Source organism: Ascaphus truei, chromosome 7 (genome assembly GCF_040206685.1).
Source record: "Ascaphus truei isolate aAscTru1 chromosome 7, aAscTru1.hap1, whole genome shotgun sequence".
Classification (NCBI taxonomy): domain Eukaryota; kingdom Metazoa; phylum Chordata; class Amphibia; order Anura; family Ascaphidae; genus Ascaphus; species Ascaphus truei.
The window spans coordinates 69,604,571-69,621,181 of record NC_134489.1 but is presented as its reverse complement, the minus strand read 5'-3'; the positions used below and the strand labels follow the sequence as shown (position 1 = coordinate 69,621,181).

At 37.8% G+C, this 16,611-nt stretch overlaps 1 protein-coding gene across 25 annotated transcripts in view; it reads right to left on the bottom strand.

Annotated features, from left to right (window-relative positions):
* LOC142499506 (titin-like) overlaps positions 1 to 16,611 on the bottom strand; it is a 254,089-nt gene that overhangs the window by 56,610 nt on the left and 180,868 nt on the right. For all 25 annotated transcript variants that reach the window (XM_075608936.1, XM_075608959.1, XM_075608943.1 and 22 more), the window contains 34 exons: positions 16,337 to 16,527; positions 15,131 to 15,560; positions 14,414 to 14,722; positions 14,170 to 14,318; positions 14,052 to 14,084; positions 13,829 to 13,958; positions 13,438 to 13,737; positions 13,017 to 13,334; positions 12,628 to 12,924; positions 12,183 to 12,482; positions 11,759 to 12,073; positions 11,521 to 11,669; positions 11,243 to 11,393; positions 10,881 to 11,162; positions 10,466 to 10,768; positions 9,924 to 10,226; positions 9,553 to 9,834; positions 9,156 to 9,455; positions 8,764 to 9,066; positions 8,361 to 8,669; positions 7,996 to 8,277; positions 7,606 to 7,905; positions 7,219 to 7,512; positions 4,164 to 7,130; positions 3,749 to 4,069; positions 3,377 to 3,661; positions 2,995 to 3,294; positions 2,399 to 2,701; positions 1,973 to 2,248; positions 1,582 to 1,881; positions 1,195 to 1,497; positions 815 to 1,114; positions 412 to 699; positions 26 to 322 (listed from right to left, as the gene is read on the bottom strand). In XM_075608936.1, coding sequence (XP_075465051.1) covers positions 26 to 322; positions 412 to 699; positions 815 to 1,114; positions 1,195 to 1,497; positions 1,582 to 1,881; positions 1,973 to 2,248; positions 2,399 to 2,701; positions 2,995 to 3,294; positions 3,377 to 3,661; positions 3,749 to 4,069; positions 4,164 to 7,130; positions 7,219 to 7,512; positions 7,606 to 7,905; positions 7,996 to 8,277; positions 8,361 to 8,669; positions 8,764 to 9,066; positions 9,156 to 9,455; positions 9,553 to 9,834; positions 9,924 to 10,226; positions 10,466 to 10,768; positions 10,881 to 11,162; positions 11,243 to 11,393; positions 11,521 to 11,669; positions 11,759 to 12,073; positions 12,183 to 12,482; positions 12,628 to 12,924; positions 13,017 to 13,334; positions 13,438 to 13,737; positions 13,829 to 13,958; positions 14,052 to 14,084; positions 14,170 to 14,318; positions 14,414 to 14,722; positions 15,131 to 15,560; positions 16,337 to 16,527 — 11,970 coding nt within the window. The remainder of the gene's footprint in view (positions 1 to 25; positions 323 to 411; positions 700 to 814; positions 1,115 to 1,194; positions 1,498 to 1,581; positions 1,882 to 1,972; positions 2,249 to 2,398; positions 2,702 to 2,994; positions 3,295 to 3,376; positions 3,662 to 3,748; positions 4,070 to 4,163; positions 7,131 to 7,218; positions 7,513 to 7,605; positions 7,906 to 7,995; positions 8,278 to 8,360; positions 8,670 to 8,763; positions 9,067 to 9,155; positions 9,456 to 9,552; positions 9,835 to 9,923; positions 10,227 to 10,465; positions 10,769 to 10,880; positions 11,163 to 11,242; positions 11,394 to 11,520; positions 11,670 to 11,758; positions 12,074 to 12,182; positions 12,483 to 12,627; positions 12,925 to 13,016; positions 13,335 to 13,437; positions 13,738 to 13,828; positions 13,959 to 14,051; positions 14,085 to 14,169; positions 14,319 to 14,413; positions 14,723 to 15,130; positions 15,561 to 16,336; positions 16,528 to 16,611) is intronic.

The following is a 16,611-nucleotide window of genomic DNA, read 5'->3' as shown; positions in this document are numbered from 1 at the left end:
GAAGCCAGTGACATGTTTCTCTTACCATATGGATTCTTAGCAATTACTGATTCAGTCAAAACAGGATCTCCAACACCATATTTGTTTTCAGCAGCTATACGGAATTGATATTCATGTCCTTCAATCAATTTCTCTACACTGCAACTGGTGATTTGTACATTCGCAGTGACTTGAGCCCAGTTAGGTCTGCTTGTTTCACGTTTGTCAATGATGTAGTTAGTAATATCAGAACCACCATCTTCAAGGGGGGGCTCCCAGCTAAGCATGGCACGGTCAGTGTACATGTGATTTATTTTAACTAAAGCAGGAGGTCCAGGTTTATCTGAAACAAAATAAAAGGAAAGTTATATTACTATCTACAATAATTCTTTGAAAACCCAATTTGACGAAGATAAGTAATACTTGACTCACCTAGAACTTTGAGTTTGATAGCTGCGGACTTAGATCCACTTGCATTTTCGGCAACAATAGTATATTCTCCTGTTTCTTTACGATTAACACTGAACAACTCTAACAGGCAAAGGTTTCTCTTGGTAGTAATTTTAATGCCCTCAGCTGGCTTTACAACGTCTCCCTCCTTTTTCCAAACGATTGTTGGCATAGGTTTACCAAATACTTGAGCGTCAAGACAGACATTTGATCCAGCTTTGACTGTGACCAAAGATCTCATTTGTATGCTGAGATCAATCTTGGGAGGAACTGTAAAATAATAACAATGTAATGTTACAAAATATATCAAATCAATATATTTATTTTTTTCTACAAAAAAATGATTAAAAATGTAAATAGGAAACTAAGGATATATATTTCATACCATTTTCTGCTTGAATGGTGACGGGGTCTGAGGGTTCAGAAGGCCTGCTAATATTGATAGCTGTTTTGGCAATTGCTCTAAATTGATACTTCTCATTTTCTTCTAAGTCAGTAACAGTATACTCCTCAGTTGGTATTTGGGATGCACTGGTATTGCATTTCACCCACTTTTCACCAGGGAGTTTGCAAGCTTCAACCAGGTAACCAACTATTTTGCTTCCTCCATCATGTTTTGGTCGAGTCCAGACAAGTGCTACAGTACTTTTGGTAATATCAATAACTTCAGGTTTACCAGGAGGATCTATAAATAAACAGTATTAATTAAATATGTGTATTGATATTGGTATGATTTAGATAATTTATATTTAGTATTATGCTTACCAACTGGTATTCTTGCTGTGACAAATTCAGTAGGTTTGCTGGGCTTGCTGGCACCAGCTCTGTTTAGGGCAGAAATTCTGAAACTGTATTCTAGACCTTCAATCAGACCAATGCAAGGGTATTCTGTTGTGCGTACAGCAGTATCATTAGCTTTCACCCACAGCAGGCTGTTCCTTTCTTTGCGTTCAATGACATAACCTGTAATGGGGCTTCCTCCATCAGTTTCTGGTCTGTCCCATGCCACAAATATACAATCTTTGTTGACTTTGGTAACATGGGCATTCTGTGGTTCACTAGGGACATCTGTAAATATTAAGCAACATTTATTTTGTGTTCTATTTAAACCACAGCAGAATATCAAAATGCAATTACATAAATATTACATACCAAATGGGAATTTGGCGGTCATCTTATTCGATGTAATTGGCTCGGAAATGCCAAAGCGATTTTCAGCACGGGCCCGGAAAATATACTCTTGACCAGGGACAAGTTTTCCGAGTCGGCAGCTGGTTTTGGTAACTGACGATAATGCTGTAACCCAGTCTCCCCTGCTTATGTCACACTTCTCAACAACATAGTTTGTAATGTTGCTACCACCATCTTCAAGAGGCGTGTCCCATGACAGTGTGCAAGCATCAGAGTCAATCTCGGAAATTTCGAATGGTGGTTCTGGTGGACCTGGGATATCTGTATGAACACGCGAAATTAGAAACAATTAGTGATTACTTATAGCTTTTCTCACACTCATATGAAATATGAACATTTATTTTCAGCTTACCCATAACTACTATGCGAATTCTATGTGTAGCGACGCCAGAGCTGTTTTCTGCAGTAAGACAATAGTAACCACTGTCCTTCCTTGTTACATCTTTTATGATAAGAACCGATGAGTTCTGTCCCTTGTGTACAGTTAAACGACTTGAGGGTATTACATCAGCGTCTGCTTTCAGCCATCTGGAAGTAGGTGCAGGTTTCCCATAGATGTGTGCTTCAACTCTAAGTTTCTGCCCTGCTTTAATGCTGATCTGTTCCGGCATTAAGATCTTTGGTGCCACTGTAAAATAAATAGAAGACATTCGTTAAGGAGACTTTCTAAATAAAAACTATTATTCATTTCAGTGCTAAAGATATCTGCTATAAAAAAAAGAAGGGTAAAAGAAAACACTAATTTAAACTTTATAATGCAACTAAGCATGTTACTTACTGAGTTGTTCTTTGATTTCAAATAATCCTTCAGCTTCTCGTGGTAAACTAACACCAACAGAATTTCTAGCAGCGACTCTGAACTTGTATTTTATTCCTTCTTTAAGTCCAACAACCACAATGTTTAGATCTTTCACAACAGAATAACTGGTCCAGTTGTTCTCGGGCTGTCCTTCTGATTGATAACTGATCAAGTATCCATCAATTTTGGATCCTCCATCACGCAATGGTGGTAACCAAGCCAAAGATGCACTGTTCTTTGTAATTTCTGTGACATCAAGTTTTTTAGGTGGATCTGGTTCGCCTGTTAAAATAGGTATTTGCAACTTGTTAATACAACTGTAAAAGATAGTTCCTAATTAATTTGTAAGTAATTTATGACAGGTAGATATGAATATTGCTGCAGGATTTTAATTCAAACTGTATTTAATCTGCATATACATCTGGTAGAGAGTAGACCTTAAAGTAATAAATAGTGGTACACTTAGAAAACAAGACACGCTTGCATTATTTAAAAATGCTAAGAGTGAATAGGTAAAAACAAGTATGTTAATTTTAGTTATGATTACTATTAAAAAATGCATTTATAATACGTACTTATAGGATCTGTTGCTAGCAGAGGTTTAGCAGAGTCTCTTGGAACACCTGGACCATATTCATTGACAGCAGTAACTCTGAAGATGTATTCAGTTCCAGGTACAAGGTTAGCAACTTTGAAACTAGTTTTCTTCACATCAGCAATAATTGTTGCCCATGTTTTTCGGTCCACTTCACGTCTTTCCAGGATATAGTGAGTTACAGGACTTCCACCATCATTTTCTGGAGGCACCCATGAAAGCTGACATGACATTTTTGTGACATCAGCAGTAGTAAACTCTGCCACAGGTCCAGGGGTATCTGAAAAGTACAATCTCTATTAGACGCTGTTTTTAAAAACCTGGCATAAATATTTTTTATAATATCTATTTTGTCTACTCACCTAGTACTCTAACATTGACAAACACTGCTTTTTCCCCGGCTGCATTAATAAGTGTCAAAGAGTATTTGCCAGAATCATCACGTGTAGAGTTAGGGATAATAAGGAAAGCCATAGTATCAAGTATGTCAACTTGTCCTTTTCTGATCACATTATCAATACCGATTCTCCTCCAGGTAACTTTAGGTGCAGGTCTTCCTCTAACAATGGCAAAAAGTCGGATAGGACACCCTGCTCTAACTGTAACCAACTTTCTCATACTTGCATCCAAATCAATTTCAGGAGATTCTGTAGATAAACAAAATGCAAAAAATTAGTCAACTATAATTAACGTTTTAATATTGCACAAAATAATTTTCCAAAATAAGAAGCTACCTAGTATTTCTTTTGGAGATACAGCCTCTTTGAGTTCAGCTGGTCGTCCAATGCCAACTTGGTTCTGTGCAGAAACTCTGAACTCATACTCTTGTTTTTCATCAAGACTGGTAACAGTAAATTCCGTATGAATAAGTTGAGCAGCAACATTGCATTTCTTCCATCCTGCCTCAGGATCCTTACTTTCACTTTTAGGTCTCATTTCTGCAATGTATCCAATTATTGGAGCGCCTCCATCATAGACTGGTTTTCCCCATCGCAATGTAATGGAAGTCTTTGTACTATCAGCCACCTTTAGATTTGTCGGAGGACCAGGAGGTTCTAAAAGAAAATTAAAATAGTATAAATAAATAACATGACGTACATAAAATACTTGGTTTAACATCTTACAAAGTAAACTTAAACTGTTCATTACCTATGGGGTCTTTTGCCAATACAGGTCTTGATGGCAAGCTTGGATCTCCAAGACCAATTTCATTTTCTGCTTTAACACGGAACTGATACTCATGTCCTGGGATGAGATTTGTAACTTTCAAACGCCTTTCTGGGATTGCACTCTTTGTTACAGCAACCCATCTCAATGATCGTTTTTCTATCTTCTCTAGAATATATCCAGTAATAGACTTGCCACCATCATATTCTGGTGGATTCCAGACCACTGTCATTTCTTCTTTGCCTACTTTGGTGACCTCTGGTGCATCAGGAGGACCAGGTCTATTAAATCGTGTTTTAGCAACAATTGGTTTAGTTTCTGTTGGTGGACCAGTACCCATCTTATTTTCTGCCCGAATTCTGAAGATATATTCATTTCCCTCTATCAGTCGAGTTACAAGTGCACGATTTATCATCAAGGAGGAAGTATAAGTAGACCAAACCATGCGCTTGCTCTCACATTTTTCCAAAATATAGTTCTGTATCTCACAACCTCCGTCATCTTCTGGTGGATCCCAATTGATTGTGCATCTGTCACTTGATATATCAGATATTTTAAGGTTTCTTACTGAGCCAGGTACATCAAGAACGTTAACGGTAGCATGTGCTGAAAAACTTCCTGCTGTGTTAGTGGCAGTGATAACATATTTACCACTGTCTGATCGTTTTGACTTATCCAAACTAAATTTGGAGTAATCAATAACATTGTCAATTTTAAGTCTGGGAGATCTAGTTAAATCTGTAGCATCTTTGTCTTTAGACCAGGTTATTTCTGGCTGTGGTTTGCCTCTTACGCCAGCTTCAATTCTAATTGTATCACCAGCTTTCACAACTAGCACTCCAACCAATTTCAGATCTAGGACAGGCTTCATAATTTCTTCTTTTACTAAAACGTCACTTGTTTTCACCCAGTTGCTCTCACCGCCTTCATTTTTGGTCTGAACCCTAAATTGATATATTTGATTTTCATGACATTTGTCTATGATGTAGCTAGTTTCTTTGATACTGCCTTTATGGACCCTTTCCCATTCATCAGAATCCTTAAGTTTTCTCTCAACGTGATAAAATAGATTGGGGCTTCCACCATCATAATCTGGTTTCCTCCATTTGAGAAACACAAATGTTTTCCCAACATCAGCAATATGGAGGTTTTCAGGTTCCCCTGGCTTTTCAACAGGATTAATGGCAAGAATAGGTGTTTTAGTTTCAACAACTGGTCCAGGACCAACCTTGTTTTCTGCACAGACTCTGAAGAAATACTCATGGTTTTCTATAAGGGAAGCTTTTATCAAACGCTTAGTTAGATCAGAAGAGATAACAAACCATCCTCTTTGATTTGGTTCCCTGTATTCCACTATGTAATTTGTTATTTCAGACCCACCATTATCTTGTGGATTTTCCCACGCAACCATGCATGAGTCTTTGGTAACATAGCTTATCTTAAGGTTCTGACATGGTCCAGGTCTGTCAAGTACATTAACAAGAACCACTGCTTGAGCTTGACCACTGCTGTTCTTTGCTACTATTGTATATTTACCATGATCAGCTCTTGTCGCAGGTTTAACTTGCACATCAACATGAGGGAAGTCTTGAGTCATGTCAGTTCTATTGTCTTTGACAACTGATTTGCCATCCTTAGACCATGCTATGTCGGGGTCAGGTCTGCCTTTCACACGAGCAGAAAGATGAATGAGTTGGCCCACTCTAACAGTCAGCAAGTCACGACAGGTCACATCAAGATCAATTTCTGGTGGGTGCAGTATATCTTTTGCAAAGACAGATTCTGGTAGTTCTCTAGGTTCACCTTCTCCTATTATATTTGCAGCTTTTATGCGGAACCTGTACTCATTTCCTTCAATTAGACCAGGTACCCTAAAAGCACATTGCTTGATGAGATCGTCCCCGTTAATTCTTTTCCATTGTGCTGTTCCTGATTTCTGGCATTCCACATTGTACCCTAGGATGGGGCTTCCACCATCTCTGGTGGGTTTTGTCCACACTAAATCAGCTGTTTCTCTACTCTTGTCTTTAAGCTTGGGGTTTATTGGAGGACCTGGTGGTGATATAGGACGGGAAGCTCTTATTGGGTCAGAAACTGGTGATGGTTTACTTAGCCCAGCAATATTTTCAGCAAAAGCTCTGAACTCATATGTGTTGCCCTCATAGAGACCTGTAGCTCTGAATTTCAACTCAAGCACTGGTGTCTTGTTGACCCTTATCCATTTTCCAGATACTTCTCTTCTTTCAAGAATATAACCACTAATTGGGCTGCCTCCATCAGATTTAGGCATTGTCCATGAGACTGTTACAGCATTTTCAGTAACATCATGAGCCACTGGTTTTCCAGGTGGGGCTGGTGGATCAAACATATGCTTGGCAACAGCTGGTTTGGATTCTAGAGGTTTTCCAATACCCATCTTATTCTCAGCTCTAACACGGAACGTATACTCGCAGCCTTTTTGAAGGCGTGGAATCTTGGATTTAGTGATAGTGCTTCCTGTACTGACTATTCCCCAGGTTTCTTTCTTGCCTTCACATTTCTCTACAATATAGTTCATTACAGGGCTTCCGCCATCATCCCTCGGAGGCCTCCAAGAGATAACCATGTATTCTGGTGTAACTTCCAGGATATCTAATGGACCAGTTGGTGGACCAGGAACATCCAAAACTGTAAGATGAAGTGCTGCAGTCTTGCTGCCAGACGAATTTGACACTGTTAGAAGATACTCCCCTGTATCCTTTCTTGTACAGTTCTTAATTGTAAGCACTGTTGAACAACTGTCAGTGGCAATTGCATAGCTCCCTTCTGATTTTATTTCTGTATTGTCGGTTACCCATTTTGCAGCTGGAATAGGCATTCCTCTCATGATTGCAGGTAGTCTTACAGTGGTACCAGCTTTGACTACCAGACCTTCAATTAATTTAAGATCAACTTCTATAGTTGGAGCAGCTGGGGGAAAAAAAGAAGAGAAAAAATCACGACACAAGAAATAACACTGGCTATTCAAACTTTTTATCATTCAGAAATAATAGATTACCCAGTTTTTCTTGACACTCTATTGGTATGGTCGTATCTGGACGGCTGAGTCCTGCAATGTTCTGGGCTCTTACACGGAACTTGTAGATTTTTCCTTGTTTTAGTTCAGTAACAACACATTCTGGTATGGAAACAGTTTTAAAGTTAATCCAATCCTCTGCACCATCTTCTTGATAGTCAACCACAAAGCCAGTAATTTCAGAACCACCATCACGGTCAGGCCAGTTCCAAGCAAGAGATACCTCAGTCTTGTCTAAATCTACATGATGAAGATTCTTTGGTGGACCTGGGGGATCTTTGAAACAGAAGGAATACAGATTAAATACTACTAGACTACTGATGATATTGAATAAGGAACAATGAGCAATAGATTAAGAATACTACTTACAAATTGGATCAATTGCCTTTGTTGGTTTGGGCGATTCAACATAAGTACTACGTCCATATTGGTTCTCTGCAGCAACACGGAACAAATATTGAGTGCCTTCTAAAAGATATTTAGCCATTATGCTGTGTTTTTTAGATGTAGTTGAGATTGGTACCCAACGAGGATTTGCAACATCTCGCTTTTCAACCACATAGTTCGTAATAATAGAACCACCATTGTCCTCTGGCTCTTTCCAGGTAAGGTAACAAGAATCTTTTCTAATTTCACTTATCTGTAGATTTGTTGGTGGACCAGGTTTATCTAAAAATAGAAATGGTAAACATGTAAATATATCTCAAATCTTTTATAAATGAAGTGTACACAAATGAATGTAATACATATAAATCTTACCAAGTACAGTAACTTTTACTGAAACAGTCTTAGAGCCAGCTTCATTTTCTACTGTCAATGAATACATCCCTGCATCTCCTTTGGCACAATTACGAATTTCCAGCTTGCTGCCTACAGGTGTGACCGAAATATCTGCCTTTGTTGACACTTCTTTATCTTCCTTTTTCCAGGATACTTTTGGGACTGGGACTCCCGTGATTAATGCACTGAGTGTTAAGGTATTTCCAGCTTTAATCAGTTGCTCCCGTGCCATATTTGCATCAATAATTAGCTCAGGAGGTTCTAGGGTAAAGAAATTAATTTTTATCACTGTTCATAATTTATTGATCTTTGATTTAAAAGAAGTTTGAGCATTCTATACTTACCAAGTCTGTCTTTAGCTTGCACTGGGTCACGGACATAGGCTGGTTCTGATTCCCCAGCAGCATTCACAGTCATTATTCTAAACTTGTAAGTATCACCTTCTGTGAGCCCAAGGACTCTGTGTTTGGTTTCCGGACAGCTATCTGGAGCATTATTAGATTTCTTCCATTCTTCCTCTCCCACTTTTTGGTACTCAATAAGATAACCAATAATCTTGCCTCCACCATCATGTCGTGGTGGGTGCCAAGACAAATCAACTGAATTTTTGGTTTTGTCAATTGCTTCTGGGTTGACTGGTGGACCTGGTTTGACTATAAACCGAAAACACAAACACATAACATTAGCTGATATCAAAAGATAATTATATATACATGATATCCATAGGGTGATATAAAGATTATATACCTATTGGGTCTTTGGCAAAGACTGGTTTAGATGGTGGACTTGGATCCCCAACACCAATTTCATTTTGTGCTGATACTCGGAATTCATATTCACATCCCTCAAGTAGATCAGTTACTCTATATTGGGTGTCTGGATAAATTGGTTCTCTAGAGACTTTTGCCCATCTGTTGGACATAGTTTCCTTCTTTTCCACAATGTAAGCAAATATAGGCTTTCCACCATCACGTGGTCTGTTCCATGTGACCAAAGCAGAATCTTTAGTCACTTCCTTGATGATTGGCATCTCAGGTGCCTCAGGAACTCCTATAAAACAGATTAAAGACAGATATTAACACAATTGTAAAACCTTGTCAAACTCCTTGATATGTTAAAGAATTAAGCAGGTCACATACTGAAGCGGTCTTTGGCTTTCATTTCATCAGACAAGAGAGGATCACTTATGCCATATACATTTTCTGCACAAATACGAATAACGTAATCTCTTCCTTCAATCAATTTGGGAACTTTGCAAGTTGTTTTGATAGTTGCTGATGTTACTGGCATCCACAGGTCTCTGTTGCTGTCTTTCTTTTCAATAATATAATTAGTGAGTGCACTGCCGCCATCATCGAGAGGAGGCTTCCAGGAGACAACCATGTGATCCTTATGAACTTCATCAAATATGACTGGACCAACTGGAGGCTGAGGACGATCTGTTTAAAATAAGCAAGAAACAAGTTGTTTGTATTTGCTTACTCTCCAAATTCCAGAAAGAAATCTCTTTTGTTGTTCACACATGGCTGAGCTTACCGACAACAGTAACTTGGCAGGTGCCTTTTCTTGTTCCAGTACTATTCTCAACAACGACACAATATTTGCCCGAGTCGTCTCGTACTGATTTGAGGATACCCAGGCACAATGTATTTGGAGTGGTCATAATCTTTGTGCGGTCACTTGGTTTAACTGTTATGTCCTCTTTCAACCAATAGACTTTTGGCGCTGGCTTCCCTGTATATCGTCCATTCATACTGAAAGATTCTCCAACACGTACAATCAGTTTGTCTCTAAAGTCAAGTTCAATTGTAGGTGGAGCTGAAGATAAAGGAGAGAACAACATTAATATGACCAACACAAAAGACAATCTTTTCAATGCAGGTAACTTAACTCAAATGAAAACATACCTAATTCATCTTTGCAAGTAATTGGTTTGGTGCAGAATGAAGGTTTTCCTTGTCCAACAATATTGACTGCACAGACTCGGTATTCATAAGTGTCACCTTCTTTTAGCCCATCGTGAGTGTACTTCCTATCAAGCAGCTTTTCTTTAGTAGCTCTAACAAATGCGTCTTTTCCAATGAGCCGGCATTCAAGTATATACATGGTGATGTCAGATCCTCCGTTATATTTCGGAGGATTCCAGCTCAAACTAATTGACTCTTTTGTAACTGCTGTTACTTGGAGATCCTCTGGACGTTCAGGTACAGCTGTAAGTAAATAGAAGCAAGTGGTAAAATGTATATATTAAAGACTGGGTTATACATAATTATTAGTGGCATGTAGTGAGGAGAGAACTAAAATAAGTATTACAAAAATATTTATTCAATCGTTGAATTTTCAGATGCAATCAGCTATAGTCTAAATGTGTTAGAAAAATATCTACATAATCAAAACATTTCATACTATTTAATACATTTATAAGGAAAACAAAGTAACATCAACTTACATATTGGTTCTCTAACAACAATCTCTTTTGTAGTTTCAACAAATGGGCCCATGCCAATAATATTTTCAGCTGCAATACGGAAAAAGTATGCCACGCCTTCTATTAGTCCTTGAACAGTAGCATTCTGCCTTGTCACTGTATATGTTACTGGTGTCCATCCTCTGCGATCAGTCTCACGCTTTTCAAGGATGTAATTAGTAATTGTAGAACCTCCATCATCTTCTGGTGAGAACCATGTCAGTTTGCATGAGTCAATGGTAAGATTCTCCGTCTGGAATGGTTGACTAACTGGTCCAGGAACATCTGCAAATTCAAATAATGAATGGTCAGTAAAGGGTATTGCTGCAATCTTATTATAAAGTAGCAGTAGTACAGAAATGACACATTCTTATGACAAAGATTTTTTTTTTTTTACCTAATACATCAACGATAATAGTCTTCTTTCTTTCACCGCCTACATTCTTGGCCACCAGTGTATACAAGCCTTGATGGTTTCTCTGGCATTTCTTAATAACCAAAGATGAGCTAATAGCTGTTGTTTCAATCGTAGCTTCTGGAGGCAAAGCTTTTTCATCTCTGCTCCACGAAATTTGTGGAGTAGGCTTTCCTGAGACATAGGCGATAATACGTATAACTCCACCAGCGTGAACAACAATCCTTTCTTTGACGCTGGCATCTAGCTGAATGTCAGGTAAAACTGTAATAAAAAGAGATATATATTTTAACCTCTGCAGACATGGTAGTAAACCCTATTAAACAAATATGGACAGTAATTACCTGTTCTGTCTTTGGCTTCAATAATATCAGTGACTTCTCCTGGTTCCCCCACACCTGCAGCATTAACAGCTCTTACTCTAAATTTGTAGAAACTTCCTTCCTTCAGTCCGGGCACAACAAACTTAGTACCTCTCACTTCTTTATCTTTGGCCTTAAACAAAAAAAGATGATAATATATTTAATTGGGAATGTAAAATCCCCTTTCTTACATAAATATCTATATTTACATGTATATGTTATGACTAATGTCATTTTTACACTCAGAATTGTTTACCAACCTTTTCCCATTCATCTTTTCCTTCTTCTTTATATTCCACAAAATACCCAGTAATTGGAGATCCTCCATCCTTAGATGGTGCAAGCCATTCTAAATCTGCACTTGATTTAGTCCAATCTGTAACTCGTGGAATTGGTGGTCCAGGTGGTGCTAAGGAAAAAAATCCAGATTAAATCAATACATCTTTTTGCCAAACATTAATAATTAAACACACATTTAGAAAACTTTTTTTAACTCACATATTGGGTCTCTAGCAATTACAGGGTTAGATGGCTGACTTGGAGGACCAACACCAGCTGCATTAATAGCAAGCACACGGTACTGGTAGTCAGAACCTTCAATGAGTCCTGTAGCCTGGTAAGAAACACCCAATGGCATAACTTTGATAGGATCACGGTTTACTCTCTTCCATCTCTTTCCAGTGGTTTCCTTTACTTCCAGCCAGTAACCGGTTACTGGTGACCCGCCATCATAATCTGGCTCTTCCCAATTAACAGTCATAGAGTCACGTGTTACGCTACTGACAGATGGCTTGTCACATTGTCCAGGAACAGCTGTAGAATTATAAAAACAATAGATTTTGTATATGAACTTGTAAAAAAATGAAATGCACATAAAAAAAATCAGTGCTTGCTTGAAAAAGCTAATTAATATCAGACTTACTGAACAAATTTCTTGCTATCTCGGGCTCACTGTCAAGGGGTTTCCCAATGCCATACTTATTCTGGGCCATAATGCGGAACAAATATTCATGGCCTTCCACCAACTTTGGTATAGTATAGATGCATTCTTTAACTTCCTTGGTAACAGGCGTCCACATTTTCCTATTTGCTTCTCTTTTCTCAATAACATAGTTTGTGATCTTAGAGCCTCCATCATCTTTTGGAGGAAGCCAAGCCAAAGTCATTTTATCTGCTGTAATTGATTCAAACTTAATTGGTCCCACTGGTGGTCCAGGAAGTCCTGAGAAATGGATAAGAAACATTTATGTTGTATTTAAAAACATGGAAAAACATAATTTAGAATATGGATTTGCTAACATTTTATTGTTGATACATAAGAATATATAAAATCATCTGCTGGAATGTATGGAAGAAAATATAGTTACCAAGGACATTCAATCGCATTTCCTTTGAATCACTTCCCAGAGTATTTTCAGCTGTCAGGGTGTACAAGGCTGTATCTTTTCTACGAGACTGATGAATCAGCAATGTGCAAACATCTTCCCCAACGACTTTGTTAACATGCTGATCGTACTGTACTGGTGTTTTGTCATCGGGCTTGTCTGTAGAAGCTTTATACCACTTCAAGGTAGGGAAAGGAACACCTTTTATCTTTGCTACAATGCTAATATCAGTTCCTTCTTCAGCCTCTATAAATTCTTTAAGTTCAATAGATGGTGGACCTAATATAAAAAATAAATATTTAAAACAATCACTCACACAAATAATTACATAAAATCATTATTCTTTTTGATGAAACAATTTTAGAACTTACATGTCTGGTCTTTCACAATCACTGGCCCAACAGTGGTAGATGGTTTGCTGGGTCCTGCTTCATTTACAGCTCTGACACGGAACTCATATTCTCCACCTTCTTTAAGGTCTTCCACAGTGAACTTTGTTTCCTCTACATCACGTTTATTACACTGCTTCCAAGCCTCTTTTCCTTCTCCAGTAGGATCCCAAATCAAGCGTTCAATTATATAATGAGTCACAGGTGCCCCACCATCATTCTTTGGTGGTCTCCATGATAGTGCCACAGAATTCTTTGTCACAATACCCACTTTGAGCCTGGTAGGTGGCTCTGGTGGATCTTAAAGATAAACAACACAGCAATTAAAATCATATCCATGTGGTAAAGAGGTAACTCTTTTTTGTCTTGACAGACAAACAAAATGCAACTTTAATTAACTTACGGATTGGATCTCTGGCTCTGGTCCTTTGAATGGTTGCAACAGGAGGACTAATACCAAATCTGTTTTCTGCAGATACCCGGAATAAGTATTCCTGTCCATTAATGAGATCAGGTACTGTAAAGGAAGTGCCTGGGCAATCGGTGGACACCTTCATCCATGATTTTCCTTCAACTGTTTTCTTTTCCACAATGTAGTTCTTAATTCTATCTCCACCATCATTGTCAGGTGCTTTCCATGAAAGTTTGGCAGTGGATCGTGATATGTCACTTACTTTGAGATCTTTAGGTGGCCCAGGTGCATCTGAAGAATGTAAAAACGTATGGTAAGAACCTTTACGTTGACTTATTCTTAAAGTCATATATAATATTACAGATAAGTTGTTTGATTTTACCTAGGACATTTACTCTAACATTGACGGTTTTCTGTCCTGCTTTGTTCTTTGCTGTTATACTGTATCTTCCCGAATGGCCTCTGTTACACAGTGGAATAATGACTACTGAAGTAGTGGCTGTTGATTCAACCTACAAAAATAGGGTACATGTTGTTAGGTTTTCCAATGCTACAATACTTGCATATTAAAAAGAAAAATCATACTCAAATGGTATGTTAAATACCTGTGAATCTTCTGGAATATTGTGCACTTGATCCTGAAAGCAAAAAAACAAAAAAACAGTCAAGACACATTTTTAAGAATTTAATTGATAGTTTCTATCTGAGGATTGATTATGTTACCTTTATCTCTTTCTTTGCTTCTCCTTCAAATTCCCAGGATATCTTTGGGACAGGACGGCCACTAATAATAGCCGGTATTCTAATTGTGGAACCACAACGGCAGTTCAGAAGGTCTTGTCCTTGCAGGTCAATTGAAATATCTGGCTCCTCTGCAAATGGGTAATAAAATAAAAGGTCAAATATAATTTGATGTTTGTCTTGAAGAAACGTATCTCAGTTCTAGGATAATACATTTATTTCTTACCCTGAATTTCTTTGACAGGTATATCTCCAGTGGTATGACTGGGTTCAGACTCACCAGCAGCATTAACTGCTTTTACTCTAAATCTGTACTTTTTGAGTTCTTGCAAATTTGGAACCACACATTCACATGTAGGGAACAGTTTATCAGGTTCATTGACTTTCGTCCAGTCAGAACTGCCTTCTTCCAGCATTTCAACGATGTATCCTTTTATGGGACTGCCACCATCTTTATCTGGTCGCTTCCATGCAAGAGACACACTTGACTTGGTTTTGTCTTTAATATCTGGGCATGATGGAGCACCAGGAACATCTATTGAAAGAATACAAAATATTTTTATGAACATGCTTTACATTTGAAGTGCTTGCATGGCTTGATTTTAGTTTGATTATATCTAGATATCAGTAGACTTCATTTACACAATAGTTTTATTCTAAGATCACATACGCATGGAAATTTAGCAAATATTCATTTGAACCTTTCATCAGGCTAAAGCAAATATACATAGTATTTTTACAATATAATTAACACAACGTTAATATCTGAAATACTTAGCAAAGTAGGCTAATAGTTATAGTAGTACATAGTGCTACATACAACTTATATATGTATACAACTTGTTAAATACTTAGATTTTGGGTAGTTTAAACCAATATGGAATGTTTGAAGGAAACAACATTTTTCACTGTACAAATTCATAAAAAAATATTTGGTACTTACAGATAGGATCTGCAGCCAAAGCAGGATCTGATGGTTCACTGGGAGGACCTACTCCAGCAGCATTGATAGCCATAACTCTGAACTGGTATTCTACACCTTCAAGTAAGCGCAGTACATTAAATTCCAATCCTTTCACTGCAGGTTTAGTAACTGGAGCTCTGTTCACACGTCCCCAATACACACCACCAACTTCTCTCTTCTCAAGCCAATAACCAGTGATTGGAGATCCACCATTGTCCAGTGGAGGTTCCCAGGACACTAGCATTGATGAACGAGTACATTCGGAAACCTTTGGCTTTTTGGGTTGACCAGGTAGGCCAAATGGATCCTTTATTACTACCTTGTCGGAAAGGCAGTCATCGCTAATACCATATTTGTTAACGGCTCTAACTCTGAACTGATATTGTCCATCAGTTGTAAGCTTCCAAATCTGAAATAATTCATAAAAAGCATTTAACAACGTTGTGTGATATTTCATATTGTACTCAGTCTTGCTAAAATGCTAACCTATTTTTAGATGTTCAGTATTATATTTATAAGCATAACAAACACACACATATTTTTGAGAAAAGAATTACAGGATTGTACTATTGGCTCAATGTAATTTATTACTCTTATAATTATTACTATCAACTACTCAGGTCTATATGGAACATACAGTAGAGGCAACGTTTATTCTAACATTTGCTGTAAACTAGCCGGGTTACATTCTGGGTATGTGCTGAGTATGTTCTGGGCTAGTTTGAGGCACGTTTAAGGCATTTCTGCATTGACTAACGACCCATAGGATTAACACAGCAGGGATCCCTGGCAGTCCAATTCAGTTTGAATGGGACTGCCAGGGACCCCCGCTGTTAATCTGATAGGCCATTAATCAATGCAGAAATGCTGGGGCTAGTTTAAGGAAAGTTTAAGGCATGTATTCAGAATGTACCTGGGTGTACCTGGGTCTTTTGGGGAATTGCCACTGGTTTTTGTTAGAATAATCGCTGCCTCTACTGTACATGTCCTTCTATGCCATATAGAATATAATAGCCATAAATAACCAACTACAACAGGTTCATGAAGGTATTTGCTACTGTAAGGAATTGGAAGATTGTAATATATTTAGTTGAAAAATACCACTTTATGTTAACAAATTAAAATAAAGAAAACAACTAGTAAACAACTTTGATAAGCTGTTAAGATAAATTATCAGAACCTTACCCCATATCTTCTGTCAACTACAATGTTGGAGACTTCCTCCCATTCAGACTTCTTTTTACTTGCATCCCGTTTATCAATGATATAATTGGTGATCTCACTTCCACCATTATCTTGAGGTGTTTCCCAAATCAAATAGCAGGATTCAGCTTTAATATCAGTAACGGCAAGGTTTCTTGGTGGTGAGGGACGATCTGATTGAAGTTATAATAAACATTTAATTATTTTGTGAACGAGTAAAAAGAATTTTAACTATGAAAAAGTAACACAGAAATGTA